The 24,880-nt window shown below is 41.3% G+C and overlaps 2 protein-coding genes and 1 non-coding gene across 4 annotated transcripts in view; 1 reads left to right on the top strand and 2 right to left on the bottom strand.

Annotated features, from left to right (window-relative positions):
- Positions 1 to 24,880, top strand: part of LOC145428749 (uncharacterized) — a 217,496-nt gene that overhangs the window by 99,713 nt on the left and 92,903 nt on the right. The window lies entirely within an intron of this gene.
- trnaf-gaa (transfer RNA phenylalanine (anticodon GAA)) lies at positions 7,190 to 7,262 on the bottom strand. The gene has a single exon. It is a non-coding gene; the product is annotated as a tRNA-Phe (tRNA).
- Positions 9,546 to 24,757, bottom strand: LOC113022841 (G-protein coupled receptor 22-like). Of its 2 annotated transcripts, none has more exons than XM_026168711.2 (2): positions 23,564 to 24,757; positions 9,546 to 12,546 (listed from the first exon to the last, which is right to left on the bottom strand). In XM_026168711.2, the coding sequence occupies exon 2, from the start codon at positions 12,433 to 12,435 to the stop codon at positions 10,903 to 10,905; it is 1,533 nt and encodes a 510-aa protein (XP_026024496.2). In that variant the 5' UTR covers positions 12,436 to 12,546; positions 23,564 to 24,757; the 3' UTR covers positions 9,546 to 10,902. The 2 variants fall into 2 exon arrangements, with proteins under 2 accessions (XP_026024496.2, XP_026024497.2); XM_026168712.2 differs by lacking the exon at positions 23,564 to 24,757 and adding an exon at positions 22,828 to 23,121.

Genomic DNA, 24,880 nt, shown 5'->3' with positions numbered 1-24,880 from the left:
GATTTTGTTATTGTCTTAATGTGTTTTTCTAAGTTTAGGTCTGCATCCATCACTACACCCAAATTTCTCGCCTGGTTTGTGGTTTTTAGATGTATAGATTGAAGTTCTCTGGTGACCTGTAATCGTTTTTCTTTGGCGCCAAAGACTATTACCTCAGTTTTGTTTTTGTTTAGCTGGAGAAAATTGTGGCACAACCAGTCATTGATTTCCTCAATGCATTTACCAAGAGCCTGTACAGGGCCTCGGTCTCCTGGTGACATTGTGATATAGTACATTCACGTTGTTGTAAAAAGCATGATAATATATTAAGTAATCCAAAGTATTCAGAATACGTTACTGTCATTGAGTAACGTAACGGAATACGTTACAGAATACATTTTGGGGCATGTAATCTGTATTCTGTAATGGAATACATTTTAAAAGTAACCTTCCCAACACTGGAAAGTAGTGAAACTTTCAATGTGTGACTGATTTATTGGACTATAACAGAGAAACAGTAAATGTATCTAAAGTGTAAAACTGCACAATTTTTTTAAATTAATCATTATTTGCAGCCCTATTTTATATGGAAGAGGATTAGGGCCACCGAAAGAAAAAAAAGTGGGCACAAATTTTTTTTTCTTCTTTTCCATTCTGAGAAAAAAGTCAGAATTGTGACTTTACCCACTCCATGACATGCTGGTCAGTCACAGGAGCACGTTCAGCAAGAGACTGAGATTACCAAAAAGCACCACTGAACGACACAGGAAATCATTCCTGCCTGTGGCCATCTCTCTGTACAACTCATCCACTTAACACGCTGTATACTGCAATAGCTACACCCTTTTTGCACATGCTCTTCTTTCTTATTCAGCTATTTATCAATAAGTGACTTATATGTGTATAGATAGATATGCATGTATATATTGTATATATTGTGTCTATTTCTTACTTAGTGTATTGTCTGTCTTTGTTACTGTTTATACTGGAGCACTGTAACCAAAATAATTTCCCCTAGGGATCAATAAAGTATTCTGATTCTGATTTAGTCTCAGAATTCTGACTTTTTTCTCAGAATTCTGGTAAAGAAGGAAAAAAAAGACGTGCCCACTTTTTTATTCCAGTGGCCCTAATCCTCTTCTGTAATTTTATACAGCTGGCACATGAGGAATGCTAGGTTGCTATTTTACTTGCTATATTTCCTGTTTTATATGTTTAAGATATATTCAGATTTAAGATAGGATAACACACTTAAGGCCAGAAGAAACCGAATGCAATACCTGACTCTAAGTCAAAATATTTTGCAAACTTAATATTAAAATGTAATTTTTAAATAACAGTCAATAGACATTTTGTTTACCAGCCAAAAACACACTTTAAATCTTAGCTGAAAAAACAACAATAAAGTGCTTTTTCACTGCTTTGGCTATGTCACTGTGGTGTTTGTACTTGTGTGGGCTGTTTTATTCACTACAAAACAATTCACAGTGCTGCAAAAAAGTATTTCACCCCTTCCTGATTTCTTACCGTTTGTGTACATTTGTCCTACTTAAATGTTTCAGATCATCAAACAAAAATATAGTCAGAAATTTGCTGCTGCCCGATGACTCATCCAGGATGAGTAACTGATGGAACCATGAATTCTGCTCTCTGCCAGAAAATCCTGAAGGAGAATGTGCAGCCATCTGTTCATAACCAGAAGCTTGAGTGAACAGCAGGACAGTGATCTGAAACACACTAGCAAGTCCACCTCGGAAATATAACAAATGTAAGTTTTTGAAGTGGTCTAGTTAAAGTCTGGACTGAAATCAGATTGAGATGCTTTGACTGTAAACTGTGGAGAACCAGAAGACTCACACATAATAATAATAATAATAATAATAATAATAATAATAATAATAATAATAATAATAATAATAATAATGTGCTGGTCCTCCATACCAGTGTGGCTGAATTAAAGTAATTCTACAAAGAATAGTGCAACAAAATTCCTCTACAGTAATGTGAAAGACTCGTTGCCAGTTATCACACATGCTTGATTGCAGGTCGTGGCACATCCAGTTATTAAGTTTAGGTGGCAGTTAGTTTTCTGCATAGCGCCAGGTAGGTTTTGAAGCTTTTATCTCTTAATCAATGAAATCATCACTTAAAAATTGTATTTTGTATTTAGTCATATTATCTTTGTCTAAAATTCAAATTAACTTGATATGAATCACTTAAATGTGACAAATATGTAAAAAAAAATATTATGCATTAACAAAATTGTTAATGCATTTCACAGCACTGTATATATTTACAATACTGGAGCATAAGTATTATTGCATGGTGTCAAATGAGTGATTTCTTACTTACTTACTTTTAAGTGACGAATGGAAACTACATCTGTTTTAGATGCAGATGTGTTTTAAATCTGTTACAATGGCCAATGAGCAGAGTTGCATAACAGGTCATGAACTTGAGTTTGCAGTGTGGGGGTGAGGGGTGGCAGGCAGCCAGGCCCCAGACAGATATCAATAGACAAATCCTTTCCAGAGACACATCCACCCATGTTCTCTCTCCTTGTGTGTGTGTGTGTGTGTGTGTGTGTGTGTGTGTGTGTGTGTGTGTGTGTGTGTGTGTGTGTGTGTGTGTGTGTGTGTGTGAGAGAGAGAGAGAGAGAGATCACTTATGAACAGTGACAAAGAGAGAGAATGGGCACACCTTTTTAAAGTGTTTGCTTTCTGGAGCCCACTCTGTCTCTTGTAATCTCAGGGCCTCTCCTAAATGCATTACTCAGTTTCTATTTTAAATTTGGCCATTTATTAAGCCTTTGGCAGATGGTAGAAAAACCTCAGAGGCACCACCCCATGTGAAACACACGTGCTAAAACATACACACATTTACATCAGAGAAGAAGGAAGGGATAGATTGGCTAAGACGACAATACTTTTTTGGAGAGCACATGGTGACACAGCGCATTGGGTAACAGCCGCGACTGTGGTCATTAACCTGACCTGTGTGAGTCAAAGGGAAAGGATGTGAAATGTAGAAGCACGGGGACGACTGAATGTGATGTGTTCGAAATTTTTCGAACATGGAGGTTCACAGACAGAGCACCGTGACCGGGGCACCTGGTGGTGTCAGTCTCCGGTGGATGATGTCAATGATCTTCATCTGCCTTATGAAAACCTGCTAATAAACTACACAAACCTTCAAACCTTCCCTGTGGTCCAGCCACATATACACTGAGGAAAGCAAAGGTCTAGTCAGACAAGATAAATGTAGATTATTTTCCATAAGTTAACAAAAAACAAATTTCTTAGAGATTTTTTTCAAGTAATGCATAACTACCTCAGATACCTTCATTTGAAGCATCTTTTTTATTTTATTACAAAAGTCCAGCTGCCGGTCCAGCTGCATTGTTCAGCAGAGAACAAAAGAGCAAGGACAGCAGACTTTACTCAATTGCGGCTTTGATATAATGACGTAGATCAGCGCCCAAGCAATTACAAAGGTCAGGGCAGTGCTGTGAAAGAACAACACAACTCTATGAGATGACATCTGCACAGATTAACACAGAGAATCAAGCTTTCCTAATGTCCTTGGAGCTCGTTCAAGGAACATTGAGTGGGTTTGTTACTTTGAACTCAGTCAGTCTGAGGAGACAATGCCTACTTATTGTCTCAAAGGACAAAAGCGGGGGTCAGTCACTGTTCCCTCAGATAACAAGCCCTTGTCACACCATGACTGTATGGATCATGGTGGGTTATGTCACAAGAGCTTTACAACAAGACCTCCTTAGAAAAATACTTGTCTTGCATCTGACAGTTTGGATGATGCTGACTGTGGTTTAAGGTATCTGACTGTTCATACCATCAAACACGAAAGACAACTTTTGGGGAAATTGTAAACAAAGGCTGAGAAGTTGATCAGGTCCTCGTCACGTAATATGTTTTACTTGTCAAAAAAGGAAGTTTGTAATGATAATAAAGGCCGACCGTGTACGTTTATGCATGTGTACGTTTGTGTAATCCAAGTGATCACATTTGGATAGCACTAAAAATAACTGCCAAGATCCAGTGTGATCAATCACTCAGATCACTTGCTAAAGTGGTCATGTATTCATTTTGACCAACTATCGTTTTTTGTGTATTCTTAACAAGGACATAGCAGGAAAGTGTGCAGTCAGGTTAAAATGCACCTGCAGTCAGGGTAAAAGAAAGTAAATTTTAGGGTTTTATATATGTATAATGATCTGGTCCTTGCCAGGTTGTAAAATGATTTAAATACAACCTGAGGTGAACAACAACATTTGACACATTACATCATGTCATTATTTGTTTAATAAAAACTAAACCAAAATGCAGAAGCTGTGTGAACTCCATGAGTCAGTAGCTTTTAAGAACCACCTACCTAAACTTACCTAAACATCTGCAGATGTAGCTTTTGGGTTTTTGTAGTTCCTCTGTAGGTTTTCCTAACTTTAAGACTTGGTAAGGACCAGATTATTTAAATGTTTTAATATTATTTCCTGACACATAAAGCCTTTAGGAATAAAAGAGGTTATTCTTTAATTTTACAGTGACTGTGTCGTTAACTTTTTCGCTCTGTCATGTCCTCTTTTGCTGTCTCTTGTCTTATCAGCATTAACAACAGAAGCCAATGTCAATCTTTCTTTTTTTTTAACAAGACCTGGCTTCCAGTTTTCTTTCTTGATGAATAGAGACAGACAAGCAAATGTGCACAGAGTGGTACTGGATAGTAATAAAATTAAAATCTGAACACAAGCTGAACATGTGGGTACACATGATAGTCGTAGGTCGTACCCATGGTGCGTTTTAAAATCCGGCTCACATACAGGGATGACAGCTGTTGACTCTCTTTTTTCCCCCTTTAATCACTGTTTATAGTCGGTGACATAGAAGAACATTCAGCAGCTGAAGAGACAGATTTTTCCAATTATCCATTGAAGTTATAAACAAAGGCAGAGAGAGTGTAAACACAGGATTTAATTTAATCCGGTGACCAAAAACATGACTCCCAGAGAACAGTAATGATGCTCTGTAAATGCTAAATGTGTAAATAGACATTTGATAACGCCATCAGCATATAAACTTTAGCAGGTCATGTTTCGTGTCATGTTTGGTGTTTACAGCTTGTTCTACTACACCTGAGTAGGACACTGAATAGTACAGGAATATAAAACCTGGAAAAGTTACTGCTGCTTTATATATAGCTAGAAAAATAATCAAAGAAATCTGCGAGATTTAGACAGACACATCTTGATGCACGCTCAATCATCCAGGGAAGTAAATCTCCAAAAGTTGATTCTGTTCATCTGGACGCAGCGTTTTGTGGGAGAAATGTTTCGTCACTCATCCAAGTGACTTCTTCAGTCTCAGCTGACTGCAGGTCAGCTGCAGGACCAAAACGTTTCTCCCACAAAACGCTACGTCCAGATGAACAGAATCAACTTTTGGAGATAGACAGACACAGTTAAACCAGTACCAGTCTTTTAAAAAAAAAAGCATAATAGTAACAGTCTCTCAGCACTGTTAAACATTTCTGTAAATTGTACAGATACCAATTCAATTTTGCAGTTTTGCAGTTGCAGCTTCTTCTGTATTTTTCCCATAAATAATAAATGCAATAATAGATTGCAGTGCATCATAGGAATTTAGCGTGATGTCACACTCTCAACCTAATAACAATGATCGTTTATTCTTTTTACTTTATGAAAGCATATTTCTAAAACCTGCCGAGTCGTATGTCATGAACCACTCTGCTTCTAGTTCAACCTGTTCAATCTGTTTGGCAAATGGCACAGAAAGTTTGCCGGTTAGAAGTCACTTTGCTCCAGTTATGCAAGCCTTGAAGCCATTCCAAATTAGTCGAGACGTCTGTGGGAGCTGCTTGAAAATGGAACACTACTGAATAGATTTTTTTTTTTATTAATTAGAGCAAAAACATCCTTTCCTTGTGCCTGTCCATCCGCCCGGCTGGCTGGACCGCTCTCCACCTGTGAGGTTTTTATTCAACCACCAAACTGAATTGGTGAACTGGGCTTGATTGGCTTCTCCAGGCATTCTTTGTTGCTCTCCAAGACCACTGGGAAAACAGCCAGCAGGAAACCAGATGACAGCAGTGGAAAGTGTGAACAACAATGAAGAGGAAGAGAGAGGGAACCTTGCATAACCAACAGCACAGGATATTATGTGGTGACAAATTACATGGCAACAAATGAGGGAGGAGAGACAATGAAAATGCATACAATTAATTTGAATGATCTGCCAAAGTTTGGGTTTTAAATAAGTGTGGTTAAGCTGAAAAGGTGTACATTGTTTTCTCGGCATTGTCACTGTTAAATATAACAATCCATATTAAAAATGCAGAGTAACATTGGTCGCCCAGTGTCTTAAAAACTGTCTTATTTACAGGATAATTTAAGTGTTCAGTATTCTGATATCATATTTGGTAACTGCAGTACATTCAGCTGAGCACTGTCACATTTCTTCAGAGAAAGTTCGAATATTACTGCAGCTTCTAAGTCCTAAATGCTGCAGACCTGTTCTACTTCAACTGCCTTCCTGTTACCAGTCCTCTTCAGTGTCTTTCTGAGTCTGCAGACATTATGTATGCAAACACAAACCATCTGAACACTTTGCACCTTGTTAGATCCCTGAACCGCTTTCTGTCTTTTCATTATCATTGCGCTGCTGATTAACACATCACCACAGAGAGCCAGTTGGCTGTTCATTCCAGTTTCAAAAGGAATGACGCAAATTCGTGACCCATTTGGTGCCCTGTGGTCCCAGGCCTGCTCTCTTGGACTGAGGCCTTCTTGCTTGTACACACCCCGGCTGGCACTCAGATCAGAACAGCTGAGACCCAGTCAAAGAATCCAAATGTACCATAGGGGGTCCCATATACCTACCGCAGTCCCATTGAGGCTCCTCTGGTGCGTTCTGCTGTCTGCTGCGACTGGTATTTAACACAAGCACATTACATTGCATAGTTACATAATTTTTCAAGTGTTTTAGCCAGACATTTCAGAAACCTATTGAACCAAATGCTACTCCTTTGTGGCCTAGTAGTTGGCAGTACATTAGACATACTTCTTTATCAATTCCTTAAATGCAGATGCAGTTTAAAATCACAATTAAAGTAGTAGCACTTAAAAATGATGCATAAAGAGAGTTGGAACACTTAAAAAATTTGCCCATTGCCCGCTTGCCGAAACCCGGGATCGAACCAGGGACCTTTAGATCTTCAGTCTAACGCTCTCCCAACTGAGCTATTTCGGCTGGCGTGAATATACGCCGCCATCTACCGGTTATAACAAAATGGACATGTTTCGCTATATTTCGGTTGTAGTGATGACTACAAGCTGCAAACTGTAATGTATACATATAGAGCGCGTTTCATTTAATAGTAGTTTGCACATGTCAGTTTAAAACCACATAAATGAATTAACTGAGTAATATGAGCATTTCAGTTTATGTCGATTAAAAAACAATAATAAATCTAATTTCATTAGAGGACTGCATATTCCACTTTCATATCTCACGTAGCCTGTGCTTTCAAATGTATAGTTTGAGGCTCCACAAACTCGGTCATGAAATATCTACGTCTGCAATTTTCAACTTCCCCACCAGAGGGCGCTCTATCACAGGACATTAAGTGCCACAAGCCCTCTGGACAAGATTTGAACGCTATTCTTTCCTTTTCCTGCATCCATTAGCTATTACCAATAACATCTTATTTACGATACACTGAAAGATCAGCCTAAATTAGCGTATAATGGCATGCAGTCACATACAGTGTGTCATTCAGTGGATGGCTAGTAGTATATAGGCCAATACACAATACAATATAATATAAGCTTAAATTGATCCCAGTTTTACAATATCATGCGTCTTCCTCTTTACACAAACCTACTACATTTTTCAGTTTTTTTAGGTTACACACCGCCTGAACCATTTTCCTGTATTCCCATATGTTTGTTATTCTCTAATGAGAACTAGCTTTAGACATAAAAGCTGCAAACACTGAGCTGAAACATGCCTCTGCTGAAGTGAGACATGGACTTTAGATGCTTAGAGCCATCAGCTCCAAAAATTCCACATAAAACCAGTTTCTACTGGTTCACATTACATGCACTCCTTCACTGTAGCTTGTGATCACCTCACTGTGTGCCAGAAAGAATGCTGGCTTTTTCCATAAAAGTGTATCTGCACAGATATCCTTACAATTCAACACTCCGTCCTCTACATTTCTTAGTCCTCACATGATTTATAGAAATTGGTTGCCACGCTGTGGGCCAAGAGAAATGGATGGTTAATTTAAAAAGTAAAAAAACAAGGTACCTTGTAGCCACTCCTGACCATTTATTCCTGATGTCTGTCCAACTAAATTAGCTTTAACCTTTAACCCCAAAACAGCACCTAGGATAGAAAAGGGCACTTTATCATATCCATACTCCGCTGTGCAATGTTAGATAATAACCCTTGAGTTTCAGTGTAAATGTTACACTGCCCATTAGTGTAAAAAGGTTTTTTCCATTTACAAAAAAATAAATTAAAAATGATTTATTTATATGTCATTTAATTTTAACCAAAATTATGTCACTGGTATTTGCAGTGGCCTAATTGTTCTTTCGAGGTTTAAGTGCTGCTGAATTAGCCTACTTTACCTTGCAGGCTTCATCCCACATGGATGACCTTCTTTTTTTCCCCTATATTGCCGAGGTCTGTAGCGCCTCCCTCCCACGCAACACGAAGCCCACGCCACGTTTTCAAACATGCAGGCAGCTTTTGAGCCGCTACGCCGCCATGAGCCACAGGAGAGCTCAGTGGGAGGGGCATGTGATGATTACTGCCAGGTATAGGTGCCTGCATTCCTACAGAGGGCACTTTTACTGAACATGAATGCACAGACTGAAATAGCACATCTTCACATAAAAAAGCCTACAGCGCCGAGGTTTGAGTTTAGCACGCCAACCAGTGGAAAGACAATACTAAAATTATCACATGTAAATGGCACTACCCACTCATTATTGGCTGCATCTGATGGTGATAAATGAACACATCCACAAACACAATGTACCGTTTGTTCAACACAGAGACCACACAAAGCAAATGTTAAAGCGACTATTGGTCTCACCAACAAATGGAGGAGTCTCTGTGCGCATCACATCTTTGTGTTGATCATACTTGCTGATGAAGTTCATTTGAGGAGTTCGAGAGCGGTTGGATGCAGTTATGTTCTGTTCAGACGTCGCTGTATGCTCTTATGTGCGATTTCACCAGATGGACATACAGAGATTCCTTGATGTGTGAGCGAGAGTCTGTGGGGACATTATGTTCTTTTGCAGCATAGCCCTGAGTGATTATATAGGCTATATGTACGGAGCTGCACGTTGTCCTCGTGTTATTCCTCTTGTAGGAGGCTTAAAAAAACCTAGTGAAGAAATGTAAAACCTGTTGTTTTTTTTTGTTTTTTTTATCTTGGACGAAGTCTGAGTAGCTCTGACCCCCAGCTGGAAATTTAAACAAACTTGCAACACAGCACACACGCGAAAGAAAAACTCAATTCATTCTTTTAATTCACTGTTTTGTGACACATTCACATCAAAACACTGTGGAGAAAACTTCTAAAGATATTCTTGGTGTACATATATTATATATTTTCACTTGTTAACATTCACTAATGCATTATTAGTGTGATAAATCACACGGCCGCTGCAATGAACAATAGCGTGAGTACAATGTTAGAGCAGTGAACACAAGCAGGTAAAGTCAACACTACTCTTTATAACGCCAGGAAGCTGTCAGGGCCCAGCTGTGGTGACCGTTACACTCCTCTGGGAGGAGCTGACCTGTGGGACCGCATGTCTGGGTGCAACGACACAGGGACGAGGCAGCTGGATCACTGCTCTGCTCTAGGAAAGTCGTTTTATAACCACACACTTCCGTTTCATCATGTGGGCAGTATTTACATCATTTACATGAATTTTCTTCTAAGCAGCTTTACATCTAAAATGCAGTCTAAGACTATAGACCTGGAATAAACACAGTATCTGTGAATGATGATTGTGTCTTTTCTTTCCCATCACGAGTCACATGAGAAGATTTCTCATGCTAACAGTGAACGCGAATCTACAGCCAGCGGCCAGTTAACTTAGTTTAGCATAACAAGTGGAAACAGGGGGAGACAGCTAGACTGCAATACCAAATAATATATTACACCATTTGCTATAAACTGGGGGCAAAAGAAGTGTTGCGAAATCTTATGCAAGCGCTTTAATATCTTAGCACACGATAAACTCACACTAAAGCAAAACTTGATTTACTAATTTACACTTTTAACTGTCCTCTGACTTGTTCTTTATCGTCTCTCCCCAGGCAGACCCTGAAAAGTTAAAAGTTTATCAGCTGTCACTGAGCCTTTCATTTAAATATCTGACATGCTCCCTTTTTTTGTTCCGAATGCACAGTATACCATTTAGCGGAACGTTTAAGGCAGAGATAATATTAAATACATTCAAAGAATTTATGTGTTTGAAGTGCCTTGGAGGCTTTAAGTGGGAGAAGGCAGATCATATCTTCTGCTGGCTAAACACATTCTTTGGAGTGGTTATGTAAGCACCACTATGAGGATGCTCTATTATTCAGCTCCATATGTAAATAGACTTCAGTGATTCACAGAGTGCAAACTATGTACAGTGTGTGTTGAATGATTCTCTGCAGAGGCTGTGAGTGCCACAGTGATTGTGACACCCTGCTTCCACTGCAGCCTGCGCTGAGGGGAGAGTGTAGCAGGAGCTTGCTGCTGGTGGTTACATTTAAAGGTCTCCCCAAGGTGTAAATGTGATTTGCACATTTCTCACACCGGCTTCTCGCACCGACGAGCTTCATTATGGAGCCTGACCTGCATGTTTCAGTCTCACAGGGCTTCTCCCAGGCAGCGTTCGGTACCTTCGCTCGCTTCTAGACGCACCTGCCTGCTGGTCTTTCGGTTGTCCACCCAGGAGTTGTGTATGACAGTCCCACCTGGTGAAGGGTCTACCTGGAGCAGGGACACCACCCTCTTTTTAACCTTGGCGCGAAGGGCACGGCGCAGTTTCTGTCGGGTGAAAGCGTACAGCAGCGGGTGGGAGACGGTGGTTCCGTAAGCCAGAGCGAGGAACCAGAGGCGTAGGCTGACGAGGACGTCGCTGGGGCCGATGCCCAGGATTAGGACGTTGGTCACTGAGAGGGGAGCCCAGCAGCCCAGAAAGGTCGAAATGATGATGAGGGACATCTTAAAGACACGTCTCTGACGCTCTCGGCGATCTCGATGTCGTCTCACTGCCCGCCGCAGGGCGATGATGGCCGACACGGAAGCCTGAACGCCCACTGTGGCTGGCATGGGGGTGGCAGCGCCCATGTCAGAGCTGACGAGCGGAGCAGAGGATGACACGGCATGGGGAGAGGTAGCTGTCGGGGTTGGGGATGGGATGAGGGGAGGGTGGCTGAGCTGTTTGGTATTATCTGTCGTGCATTGTTCTCCTCCTAACTCCCCACCATCAGTCGTTAGCCCCGGCTTCTCCTTTTTTTGCTTCTTGTGGCGCCCTCTGCAGGAGGGGCCCCTGAACCGCTGGCCCTTTTTCATGTGGGAACCAATGCGGATGTTTAAAGCCCTCAATATTCTGGAGTAGGTAAACAACATGACTGCCACCGTGGTGAAGAAGATGGGCACTTGGAGGATAAGATGGTAATACCTACCGGGGCCGGTGTGAAAGCCCTGACCACCAACACATAGGACGGTCCGGTTACGCCATGCTGGCGCCACAGTGGAACTAATGTCATACGAGGACAAAGGCAAGGATTTCTCCGTCTCCCCTGCTTCTTCTTCAGTGGACCACTGCAACTCCAAGAATGGGATAAAAAACACAGCGACCGAGGTGATCCAGACGGCGATCAGCAGCAACGCCGCCCTGTGTGTCGTCAGCAGCCTGTTGGCCGGTCGTACCGAGATGTCGTATCGGTCCAAGCTGATAACCAGGATGTTGATGGCTGTGGCGATGCTGGCAAAGGTGACACAGGCCTCGTGGAAGCAGCACACCAAGGCCAGGTTGGGTCCCGGAGGCAGAAGAACAACAACCAGAGTGAGCGGCACACACAGCACGCACACCGCCACATCCAGCACGTGGAGGTTGACGGTCACCATGTTGCTCACAGAGTCCACTAAATTGGATTGGGAGCAATAGAGCACCAGCACAGTCAGGTTGCTGCTGAATCCCAACACCAGCTCCAGCATGAGGAAGGCGGTGAGTGACACCTGGAAGCCCAGCGAGTACGGAGGGTACCAGGACGCAGGGGTGCTGAAAGAGCCGCCTCCTCCTCGCTCCTGAAGGACTCCGAGTCCCTCCAGCCCAGCGGCTGTCCGAACCCCATCAGTAGTGGCCGGGCCTGACGTGTAGCTGCCGGTCTCCATGACGACCTCTCAGTCTTCATATATTGTATCTGTCACACTGCTGATGAGCTCCCATGATGCACCTGGCCGATCCTCCATGATGCAGGGATGAATAACAGCTCTGTGACAGCGCTGCGGAGAAGGGAACACAACGCAGACAGATGAGAGATGAACTGTGCAGGAGAAAATCAAAACACATTATTCTCTCTCACAGCATGACAGAGATCCCAACATAACTTTGGATAAAAACAGAGATCATAACTTATCCATGTTTGCCAAAAGAATTCTGTCTGTCTGTCTAACACATTTGCACGCATTAACTCCAGCATCTGCAGATTGAGCAGGTGCTGCATTATGCATCAATCCATCCTTCATTCTGTCTCCTATCAGTATTACCATTCTGACTCAGCCACAGCTTGAGACGTGAACACAAGCTGCCAGAACAGCAGGCCGTCGCAATAGGCCATCATTAATGTGTACTGGAGCTCTGGGGAATGACCCAAATTGAATGGAGCTAAATAATCAGACCTGCAAGAAATCAACTACTCTCAGTGGATCAGTAAATACAACACACTCAGCAGGTTACACAAAATTGGTTATGATCTTTTCTCTGCCAGCTGTAACAGACCGCATAATGCATTTAAAATAGCTCCGGCACCGAAGGGGCATATTTATTGGAAAGTGTTGGTAAGCCTTTGCCAGCTGACAAGCATACATACAGACATGCACATAGCATCGATGCCAACATCAGAGTGTAATTTGAAGAGTTACACTACTTCCCTTAAAGTACTGTAAAAAAAAACAAAAACAAAGGAATGACTGTAAAATACTCCAGACATAACCAATCATAAGTCAGACCTTTAATGTGATCACTTTTTAAAACAGATACTGCTCATTTTAGGGCCAGGGCAAAGGCGGGTAGAGCTGCCTTTCCTAAATACCCTAAATTTATTATGTGCCTAATGTTCATGACTGTAGTGATAGAACAACGTGAGTCCGAACGATGACAAGGAAATCGACTTATATAACGCTTTTAAAACCTTGTTCTTGGGACTTTTTAAGCCTGTTATATGAGATTTGACAGGTGATCCTATCGATGTGGATAAACGCTAAAATGACAGCTCAAATAATTGCCCTGATGCATTGCAAAAATGTTAGACAAGGAGTAAGAATTTCTTCTGGAATGATTTTGATCATACTGATAAGGACTAAAACTAAAGAAACTATTTGTGTTTCCCTTTTTTCTAAAGAACAGTTTTTACTTCACCTAACTAAAAATGAGTTTTCCAGCGCACCATATTAAAGAGTTAACTAACCTCAGCCCACAGACACAGCCTATCCTTACTGATAAACACCAGCAGTATGTCATTGTTACATCGACAGCTACAAGATTAAAGTCAGTGTGTAAAACACAGCCGCTCATCATTGATTGTGGAGGGGGGGCGGAAACTAATTGCACCTGCGGGAAATCAACCGAACAAGTGAAATCACGGCTTCATATGTCTCTAAATTGCTATCTGAATGAATATCTTGGCATCAGGTGCTCAAAACATTTCGTGACTGGCCTCCGAGTCGAGAGCACAGGAAACTGACTCCAGCACAACAAGTCGAGCCTGAAATATCAACCTCCGCTCTGGTAACAAGGCATTCAGCTGAGTGATAGACTCATTTTCTCCTCACCTCCGTTACCACGGAAACCTCGCTACAAGGAACTACATTAATGAGGGCACAGGTACGCTGAAGTGCGGGACACTGAGCAGTAGAGTAGTAGTAGTTAGAACAGCTCTCAGCTACAAATCGGAGAGCTTGAAACGCGCCGCATTCCTGCGGAACAGACAGAGGAGACCGAATAAGTGTCGTGATGGGGCTTCCTGCTCAGCTTTGAGCCAACAGTGCCAGCAGCGGTAAAAGCCTTGTGCTACAGATGTTTTGAATAACGTGTCTTATAATCCATGTCACAATGACTCTGCTGACTTTCGTGCGTCCCCTTTTTTCCCTTGGCAATACAAACAACTCAGTGTGGAAGGAAATCAAAGTCCCACGAGATTTCGAGATTGTGATTAAACTATTTTAATTCATATAAGCAAATTCTACGAAATCTAAGTTATGGCAGCACTGACTAAGCCAGAAAGGATGCAGATTCCTGCATCAACTTTCAACTGTAAAAGTTTCCCTCGAGGACGCAGCGACAGATAAAAAGGATGAAACTGTTGGGGTCAAGGGTTCGGGTTTTTCCTTTGATTTGTCTCTTGTCTGTTCTTCGTGGGGATTTAAGGAGAAATTAAAGAGGGGCCACTGGGGAAAAAAAACAAAACATGGGTTTGGTGGGGAAAAAAATAAACAACAAAAACTGAGTGAAGAGCTGATGGTGTGCAAGAGCGCAGACTCTCGCAGCAACTTTGCTGGACTCGGATTGGAGGTTTCCAGCTGGCCTGATCGTCCACAGACTGTCTGATTGTAGCAAGGGATTGGATGGAGAAGGTATGAATCCATTTAAATGAATTCATACCTTTAAAATGTGCGTGCACTGAGAGACAGATTACAGCAATCGCCTGAGTGAGGGAAGGAAGTAGAAAAGAAGGGTGAACCAGACGCAGCGGTAAACAAGATGTCCCAGGGAGCAGAGGTGGCAGTCTTACATCAGCCTTCCTCTAACTGCGGCTGGTTTCCTGGTTGCATCCAGTCCCCAAAAGACTGCTTCAGTCCCCAAAGACTCCACTCATGATTGCCTGAGTGAAAAGCTGCGTGATGACTGCACGGGTTAGACGCTCAGCACAGGAAAGGTGTAGATATTACAGAGCGTAAAATTACAGCAGAAAATCAACCTGCTTGAAAGGCTTTTCTGTGGGGACTGTTATCACAGGCTTCATAGTGTTCTGCTTTAAGAGAACTGTGGCTCTGTTGTTTTTTTCTTTTCAAACTTTGCTCTTTTTTCTTTTTGTAAAGGTATGTTTTATAGTTAAATATGATTCATCATCTATATGTTAAAAGGCTCAGTTTCAAAGGGCATTTGTGTGATGCAGACAGGTGAAAAATCAATCAGTGTGCCCCTCCTGCTTGAACCAAAGTGACTCATGTCTGACCCTGGAGAACAACGCGCGGTTTCACACTGGTCTGCATTCACAAGCTGCTTATTAATAATTTGCTTCCTCTTTGAAAAATGCCAATCAGAATGAGAATGAGCGAGTCAAATTTGGCGTTCGTTGCTTGAATTCAGAAACCAGCACTGCCGCTTTGTCACTGTCCCGTTGTTAGAGGAAAGCAAGTGTGAAACCAGGTGCATTTCTTAAGATGCTTTGCTAATTAACTTGCACACCAGGGAGTTCTCCAGGTAACTGTGAATGTGTGTGTGTGTCCATTTTCTGGCTCTGCAACAATATAATAATAAGGCAGTATTCTCACTCAGGCCCCGGCGCGCTGAGAGCCAGGAAAAGCCCACATCGAGGTGCTAGATTTGATAAGTGGCTGGGCTACCTCGGCAACACCTTTTCCCTTCAAACCTGGGACAGGGTAATGAGGTTCAGCTTGATCGCAGTGACACATTTTCAGCTGAGCTCTACAGGTAGTGCTGAGAACTGTGACATTGTGCTCTGTGTGTTCTCTGAAGTTGTAAATTGAGCCAAGGCTATTCCAGTGAAAAGATGACTGGTATTTCAATCTGTTGTAGTTTATATTTTTAAAATGATGTCATGTTATGGGACATTTCCATCACCCCATGTGCAGGCACGGAAAACCCAAGGCAAGGACGGCAGTTTCAGAGTTAGCAATTTTTTGGCCAGAAGAGGCACAGTAACTTCCCATTCTTCCTCAGGGAATGTTGAAAGTTTGTTAAGTAAGCTACTATGTCCTGACACTTTGTTTCTGTACAGGTAAAATAAAAAAGACTATAATGTGGTGAGCTGAATTTTACTTCCTGCAGTTAGAGCCTGGAAAGCAGTTTCTTCCTGGGTACTGATTGGTTACCTGGGCGCGGTTATCTTCCTGTCAAACTCTTGGCAAAAATTCAAATGAAGGCTACTTAAATATTCCTAAGTATTTGTAAAAAATGATGCCCTAAAATACATGGTGTTAGATTCAGTTTCCAAAATCCTGGACGCCAGAACTGCTTTCATAGGACTTAAAAGGGTAACTAATCAGATGTACTCAATTAACTGATCATCAGTAAGTGTGAGCACCTTTATAAAAGCAGATGTTTGGGCAATTTGCTGGTCTGGAGGATCCAGGTGTCCCAGCAAGGTCAGATACAGTTTCTCTAAACGGTGCCAAATTACGAAAGAAATTAAAATGTTACAAACCTCAGAATCTGCAGACTTACAGTAAAATTAACATTCTGTACATATTACAGCAGCTCTGCTCCACAATAAAATCATCTCATCAGGCCAACCCGCACCCCAGACTTCTCACCCAATGAAAACATTTACTACATGAAATCAAAAATCTAACTGCTAAATAGCTGACCAGGTAGATATCAGATAAGAATGAGTGGTTTGGCTCCCAAGGAGAAAGTGATGCAACACAGCCAACTTTTTTGTTTTGTTGTTTTTTTTTAAACTCAAAATAAACATATTTTTCAAAACTTTCACAATAAAAGCCTTAGTCCAACTGAATATTGTAGTCCTTATTTCAGGTCATGACCACATACAATATAAATATTTTCGTTTGACTCTTCACGATACTTTATATCACATTTGGATCTTGAAGCATAAAATATTATATTTATATAATTATTTATTTAATTTGAAGGAGCATCTCTTGTGTTTGATGTCATTTATATTAAAATAGTTTTTTGTTTTTTGTTTTTTGTTTTTTATGTGACTGGTTTGTGGTGCTGATTGTGTCCTTTGTGATGTTGTTTATGGCCCAGCTTTGGAATTCACAACTTTTGTGCTTATTTAGAAACTAAATAGCTGATTTATTAGGTTTGTTAGAGATATTAACTTTGTTTAATATTTTCTTTATGTTATTTTAACAGAAGCCTTCAACATAACCATACAAACAATAGACAAAAGCTCCAAACACAGGGGGGGATAGCAATCTGACTGATATATCTTTTTTCTGATTTTGTCATTATTGTTTTATTTTGAAAATAAATAGTTTTTCCAAAATGCAATTTAAAAAAAAAAAAAAAGAGATTGCTGTGTTTTTTCTGTTTGTGTGAAGTCATTTTGAGAAATGTAGGAAATGGACAGATTTTAAGCACAAATCCTCTAATCATCAGACAATAATCTGTCAGTATAATGAATATATTTCTAACAGTGCATCAAAGCCTCAGCGGGCAGGTGAATTTGCAAAGCCATGCAGCACGTTCAGAGCTAATGCTTTCCACACAGATCTAAGCGATGCCTTGCAACCTCTTCCCCTCTGGTGTGGGGAAACCAGACAGTGTGTGAAAGACACTATATGGCATGTATAATTAAACAGCTAGGCACATCAGCAATTCCCAGAAGCAGCAGGACAAAGATTAAAAAGATGAAAGTTAATCTTGCTTTTCCTCTGAGACAAGCTGATGTAACAGGTTTTCAAAGTGACACGGCTAGTGAGAACGGAGGAAGAAACATACATGAATGGGAAATGCACTGGAACTTTATGCTTTAAAAAAAAAGGGGGGGGGGGAATGCTGTGGAAAATGATGTTTTTATGAATACATAAGAAGGTTAGTGGCACTGAATACACTACTCTTATGCCCCAGTGGCAGCCTAAGCAGACGTAAACACCACTGGATGATAAGCATGGATGTACTGAAAGAGAAAAACTCAAAGGGAAAAATCTAAAAATAGCAGCAGAACTGAAAGCAGCCTAGAGACACACAGAAAGATGGCCTTGAAGGGGAGGTTAGAATAAATTAAAATTAGATCTTGGATTTTTCTTCATTCCTTTCACACGTATGTGGAGCCACAGGAAGTCAGCTCTTATTGTGACAGCATGATGAGCCCTGCCATGAAGGGTTAGAGAATTTACATGTGCTATTTTATGCAATTGCAACCATGATCGTTTCCTATAAACAGTCCATCAAGTCCACACGAGAGTTAAACCCGAGGACACTGGTTGACATTGCTTGGTTTGATTTGTGCTACCCTGAGGTTCATGCAACGTCCCCTCTGAGGGATTTATGCATGCACCACAGCCGGGCTCAGAGATGACATTTCACAATGTAATGTGTTTCTAAGAGCTCACGTGTTTCACATGTTTCTGCGAGATTGGGCTCATGCACATGCTCCTTAGGATGAAGACTGTAGCTGCTGTCCTCAGGTGCAAGCTATTTCTTTAGTTTAAACACTAACCAAAGCGCATGCTACCCGATGCATGTGTTCCTAATTGGTGGTTAAAACCACACACTAAAATTAAGGAGAATCTCAACATACACAATGTTGTACACAATCTCCAACATTAGGGGTTGATGTGTTCGCTGCTCTACATCTTAAAAACTTTTACTCAGCTTCTAGCTCAAAAAAAAAGTGTTTTTTTCTCCACTAAAATATAAAGTTATGCAAGATACCTGAAAATCTAATCAGATTAGAAATTCCAACAAAGAAAGGCACGAGGAGAGAATAAAGTTTCTGCCTGTGCTGCTGTTGAGTGAGTCAGTGTGGCAGCGGGACAGAAAAAGTTGCATTAAAATAAAAAGATAATGTGATCAGTATGTGCAGCATGAATGTAATCATGTTACATTTATGTTTTGCAATCACTGCATTGGGAAAAATCATAAATCTAGTTTCTGGGAATCTGATCATTCAAAATTTTGAAGATAAAAAGATAAAAGGCAGCTTAATCACGAGAATGCCACCAACAAGCTGAAGGAGCTCTGATTCTCACAAGACATTACAAAGGACAAAGCAGCGCAGAAGAAGAAGAGCAGGGATGACAGCACTGAAGTCTGCAGTGAGGGGGTGAAGAACAACACAAAAAGGCTGAAGCTAGCATGAGAACACAGAACATATACGTTCAGTCGGTGTAATAAACACCCAGCAGCACAGTGTGTGTGTGTGTGTGTGTGTGTGTGTGTGTGTGTGTGTGTGTGTGTGTGTGTGTGTGTGTGTGTGTGTGTGTGTGTGAGTGAGTGAGAGAGAGAGAGTGTACCATGTAGACTCCTGTTGAGACATCAAGCTCTCTCTCTAGTCACCACGCGAAGACAGAGACAAAATGACACATAGGAGCACAACACATTGCCGGAGTAACACACACACACACACACACAAACACACTTTTACAACAGGATGCCTGCTGAGCTGACAGTAAGTGGTCTTGGAGAAAAAGGTGAAAGAATTGAAGATGAAAGTTCAGACTGTCTCACAGTGCTGCAAATGTTTGGCATTATTTGTGTGCCAGCAGATGAAACGATAATAAATCCAGACTGAAGTCTAGATCCTTGAGTGAATCTGTCCTTAAACTTAGATTAAATTACGGTTTCCATGTTCCAACTTCATGCAAAGATCATGCATATTATTATCAAGTGCACAGGAATTTTCTAAAGGTAAACAATAAGCTTCAATGCAAATGCTAGTTTGATATGGTTGTGACGTGAAAAACACAATTAAACACCGCCCTACCACGGCTGATTTTCAAAAGTCTAGTTTTTATTTTATGTTGGTCACTAAAATGTTTTAGTTTTTAGTTAAGTTTGAGTTGTTCTGTACATCTCCATCATCCCTCACGTGTAGATATGACAGCATGGACACTGCACAATACAAATTCTACGAGTTCATTTTACAAAACCATTCCTACTCTAGATCCACTTTTTCTGCATCACATACATCACAACAATGGTTACAGTGGAATGGGAGGAAGCATCAGCAAGAAAAATGCTTTGCGAGGAATCATCAATACACCTTTACTAATATGACCTAAAACATCCTCTGATGTTTTTGTCTTTCCACAACATTTCTTCAGGATTAAGATCAGGACTTTTTCTTAGCCACCACAAAACATCATCTTTATTCTTCTTTGTCCGTTCTTTGCACAGCAACCTGTATGTTTTGCATCGCTGTCTTGCTGCACGCGTACTCTCTCTTAAATATTTCAGTTCATGTCGTTTGTGTATTTTAGAATTCGAGAGCACGGTTCAAAACTCATTGCTCTAATAGTGCCTGTGAGCCTCGTGCAGAGCCATCAAAGTATGACCAAACCATGATACCATCGCCACCATGTTTCACAGATTGGATCATGTTCAGCTGGAACGTTGATCCTTTCGGCTTTTCTGCCTGCAACTGTGGAGCAAAGCTCCACAATTGCAGGCAGTGGTGGACTCATGGTGGACTCATAAACCTGAACGTTAGTCAATGTGAGAGAGACCTTTCATTGATTAGATCTCCGCAACTATTAAATGTCCCGCTCCTGAAGTGATCTCTGTTGGCTGATCACTCCTGTGGAGGGTAACAAGGTCTTCAGTTTCCTTCATTTGTCTGTCGGTGGATTGATGGAGTCCAGAAGCTTCAGAGATGTGTCTCCAGCCCGACGATCATCAGCATCTTGCATTTGTTCGTACCGTTATTCACTTCCTCGTGAGTTGTGGAGATCTGACTTTTGACAGATCCCTATTATTTTGATTAAAAACACAGCTAATCGCCATTCCACTGAATGATATTTGACCATGACTCCACCTACAAATTAACTGCTAATCTTGGGGGTCACTATCTGAGCATCCGCTTGTGTTCGTTAGAGACCCGTCAGACTTTGATAAATGTGGCATTTCTTTTTCCTGGTGACTTAAAAATGAAATGACATGAAAATTCAAGTTGGTGTCAAAATTAATTTAAACTGTAGGAATCAAAACTAGCTGATTTATACTTGCGTGCACTTGAACAGGATACAAAACAAACAAAAGGGAACCAGACAATTTACACTGTGCATAAAGAAACCCTTTACAACATAATATTGTAAGTACTGTAGTGTCTCACCACAGTTTTCAAGCACCGAGGGGCAAAGTAAATGGTCTGCGTCCGTTTGATTGCTTTATTGATCGATTGTCTGGGCTTTTTACAATCTTTAATTTATGACTGCTGTTTAAGTTGCATCCATTTTTTTCTATGGTAGATTATAGCTTTCCTGATGTCATAAATATTTCCATTCATTTCATAATGAAGCTGAAAAAAAAAATAGAAAAAAAAAGCAATCAGGAAGGCATGAAATATGTAGACTCCAGAGAATGCTTCAAAAGAGATATGGGGAGTATAATCAAGCAATTCCAGACTTTTTTTTCTCTAAGAGTAATCTTTAATGCATTCATGTCTTTAAATGATGGCTGGGAAGATTGGAGGAGTTAACTTGCACACACACTGTGAGTGCACCTATTGCCATTTCAGTTACAGACCATCAAACAACTTGGTATTGGGGAAACAAATCCATTATTCAGGCAGACTTCCCAGATGGCAGAGGGGTAATTCAGGTTTGAGCAAAGCATCCTACTGAGAGCCTTTATGTTGTCCTGTTACCTGAATAATTCATTGCAGTGCCAAAATATGGACCTGAAATAGCCAGCCATAGAAAACCTAAGCTGAGGGAAGAGGCAGAACAGGTGAGGAGAGAAGATGTGTGTTGTGAATGAGAGATATGAGAGAAATAGCTTCTTGGTGAACGCTCATAAGGTTATTTAACTTGGCAAAAGAGCCAGTTAGAAGACAGTTTATCCGTTTAGTGAGATGGCAACATAGACAGACAGGCACACACGCACACACACACTTTCTGCCTTCATGTGTCCGGCGGGATTTTGCTTTCTCTCCTTCATGTTCACAATCAAAGCCGTTCACAGCAGAACACAGGGACCGTATGGTGGAGACACAGCTCGGACCAAACACTTTCATCAGACTTCTCCCTTTTTCTCTCTTTACTTTCCTCCACCTCCACACTGTTGTCACCAGCCGCCCTCCTTTCTCTGTTACTCCTCATCTCGCCTGCTGCGTCTAGTTTCATTTTCAAAGTCGTCCTTTGTCCTCTGCACATCTTTTTTTTTTCTTGTTTTTGTTCTTTGACAAAGTGTTGCTCACGATTAACCGCTGAGACAGAAGCTGCATGACGCAGCCCGCAGATTGCACGAGTATCAAGTTATTTATTTGACTTTATAATGGCAGACCGCAAGTCTGACTCCGCCCAGAGCAAATTTAAATTGTCTTCTGTGCCTCTGAAAATAAATACATCTGGACCACTAACTGCAGCTAATAGTTTTTTCCTTTTTCCATCATCAATTTTCAGATTGTTTTCTTGACTGTTCATTCAATCTAAAAGTATTTTTGAAATGCAGACTTGCAATCACATCTTTTTCAGACGTTTAATCACAGGGGAAAAGAAGACATTTCTTTCCCTAAAATGTTTTAAATTGCTGATACTTAACCAAAATAAAGTGCAGGGAGAAGTCCATCTTAACTTTAAGTTTTAAAGTGGTGCATATGAGGCCAAAATATGGATTTTGTGGTAACTTACCCTCATGAATAAAAAAGGTGAAGTAGGTATGGTCAGTAATAACTGTAGGCTGGCGGGCTGTGAGATTACGACTTGTGCATGTCCCCAAGGCCGTTGGAGCACACAGCAAAATACAAACTGTTAAGCATCGCAGGCATACACGCAATCCAAACAGACAGCCTCACTTTGATGCGCGCGGTGAAATGTTTCCAGCGGACCGCGTTGATGACTCCCTCAGGAGCGTGGGAGAAAACACAGAGCTTCGGAGACCGTAACTGTGTCAAGCACCCACTCCCACACACAGCCGGAGGTTCTAATAAAACCCAGATTCCTCTGCTAAATCGATATTTCGTGAAGCACTTTGTGCCAAAAAGCGCGCGGAGCGATGCGCAACAACATCTTTAATCACACGAACCCTGCATACAAAGCTGCATATAGCCCAATCAACACATTAAGTTAGATGCAATCGGCGCTACGTGCAGTCATAATAGTTCATAAACATCAGGTTCTAAATTTGCGTTTAACATACGCTGCGTAAAAGTTAAACTTAAGCATTTTCAAAACTTAAGCAGGTGGTTTAATATGTGAAATCCATCCATACTAATCAACAGACCTTTAATTAGTAACTTTTAATAATGGACAGTGGTGACGTGCATGCCAAATACTTGCCAAGCGCTGCGCATTATATACTGAAATGTCGGGTTTTTTTTTTCGTTTTTTAATCCATTATTTATTTATTGCCAATTAGCACTCTTACCTTTCAGAACCTTGGGCTCAACGATCCATTCCTTCACCATGAGAGTGCTGATGAGAAGCGTCCCTTCTGTCCAGAGGTGTGTACGAGCCGAGCGCATGCTCAGCGGTAGCAGCTCCAGGAGGGAGTGCTAACAGCAACACAGCCTAGTGGGACAGACAGACGGCTGCAGCTCATCCCCTGCTGGATCCACAGAGGACTCTGCCGTCTGTAGGACTTCAGCTGACTGGGTGAAGGAGGCGGGATCATCACGACCAAACACTGTACACCACTTACAAAGTTAAATGACTAATATTTGAAAATATAGTTGTAGTGGTATTTGAGGAACAGCTTTGAAGCCTGATCTAGATGATTATAAGAGCCTGTTTTTGTGCAAGAAGCTGCTTAAAAAAAAAAAAAAAAAAAAAGTTTGAATCACTTTTTACGTTGGTAGCATGGCGATCCAATTTTTTTCTTGAATCAGATTTTACAATACAGCTATAATTTTACAATCAAACCTGGTCAAGGTCAACTAATATTAAAGCAACACATGGCCAGTTATTTTTACTGTGCATAAAAACCCTAAAATTGCAGACAAGCCCCACAGCCTGAAAGAGCTAACACAAGCCAAAGACATCAACATTGATTGAATCTTTGCTACTTTAAACACACACACACTCTTGAGTGGCGCCTCCTTGTTTCCAGACACAATGATTGTGGAACAGCAGGACACAGAATGTACCTCTTGCCTCATTTCACCGCAAAGAATTTGGAAGAAATGGCCATTGTTCATACTCGCGCAGTATATACACAAATGTGTGCAAGTAGTTCATGAATTTAGAGACATGGACTGAATATCAAGTGACCAACCCAAGTTATTTTCTGTAGATAATGTCAAAGCAAAAAGGAATCTTCTAGATAACGCTGCGCGACAAGACCACAGTCGCACTCAGTTCATCAGGTTATGCAAGACAGCCACTTAGGCTAAAATCGGTCCTGCTTTTGCCACCGCCTTTCCTCAGCAAGATGGCACAAGTGGCACTTCTGCTGCCAGCTGAAAACATCTTTCTCTGTAATGGTTTGCTTCCGTCCCCTCACCCCATGCAGCTGCTAGCTGTTTCCCGTTCCTTCAATCTTTTGCTCTGGTTTTCTGAGACAGAGGCAGGCTGCAGCTGACAGGACACTGCAGCCCAGGGGACAATTAGGGAAGCGTGGGAGAGACAGCTGGACCTGTTGCTCTCACACACACACACACACACACACACACACACACACACACACACACACACACACACACACTAAAGTGTCTTGTGGGTTTGCTGCATTCACATTTAAATGAAC

Source organism: Astatotilapia calliptera, chromosome 5 (genome assembly GCF_964374335.1).
Source record: "Astatotilapia calliptera chromosome 5, fAstCal68.1, whole genome shotgun sequence".
Classification (NCBI taxonomy): Eukaryota; Metazoa; Chordata; class Actinopteri; order Cichliformes; family Cichlidae; genus Astatotilapia; species Astatotilapia calliptera.
The sequence above is the reverse complement of the archived record's forward strand: the minus strand, read 5'-3'. Positions and strand labels throughout refer to the sequence as shown.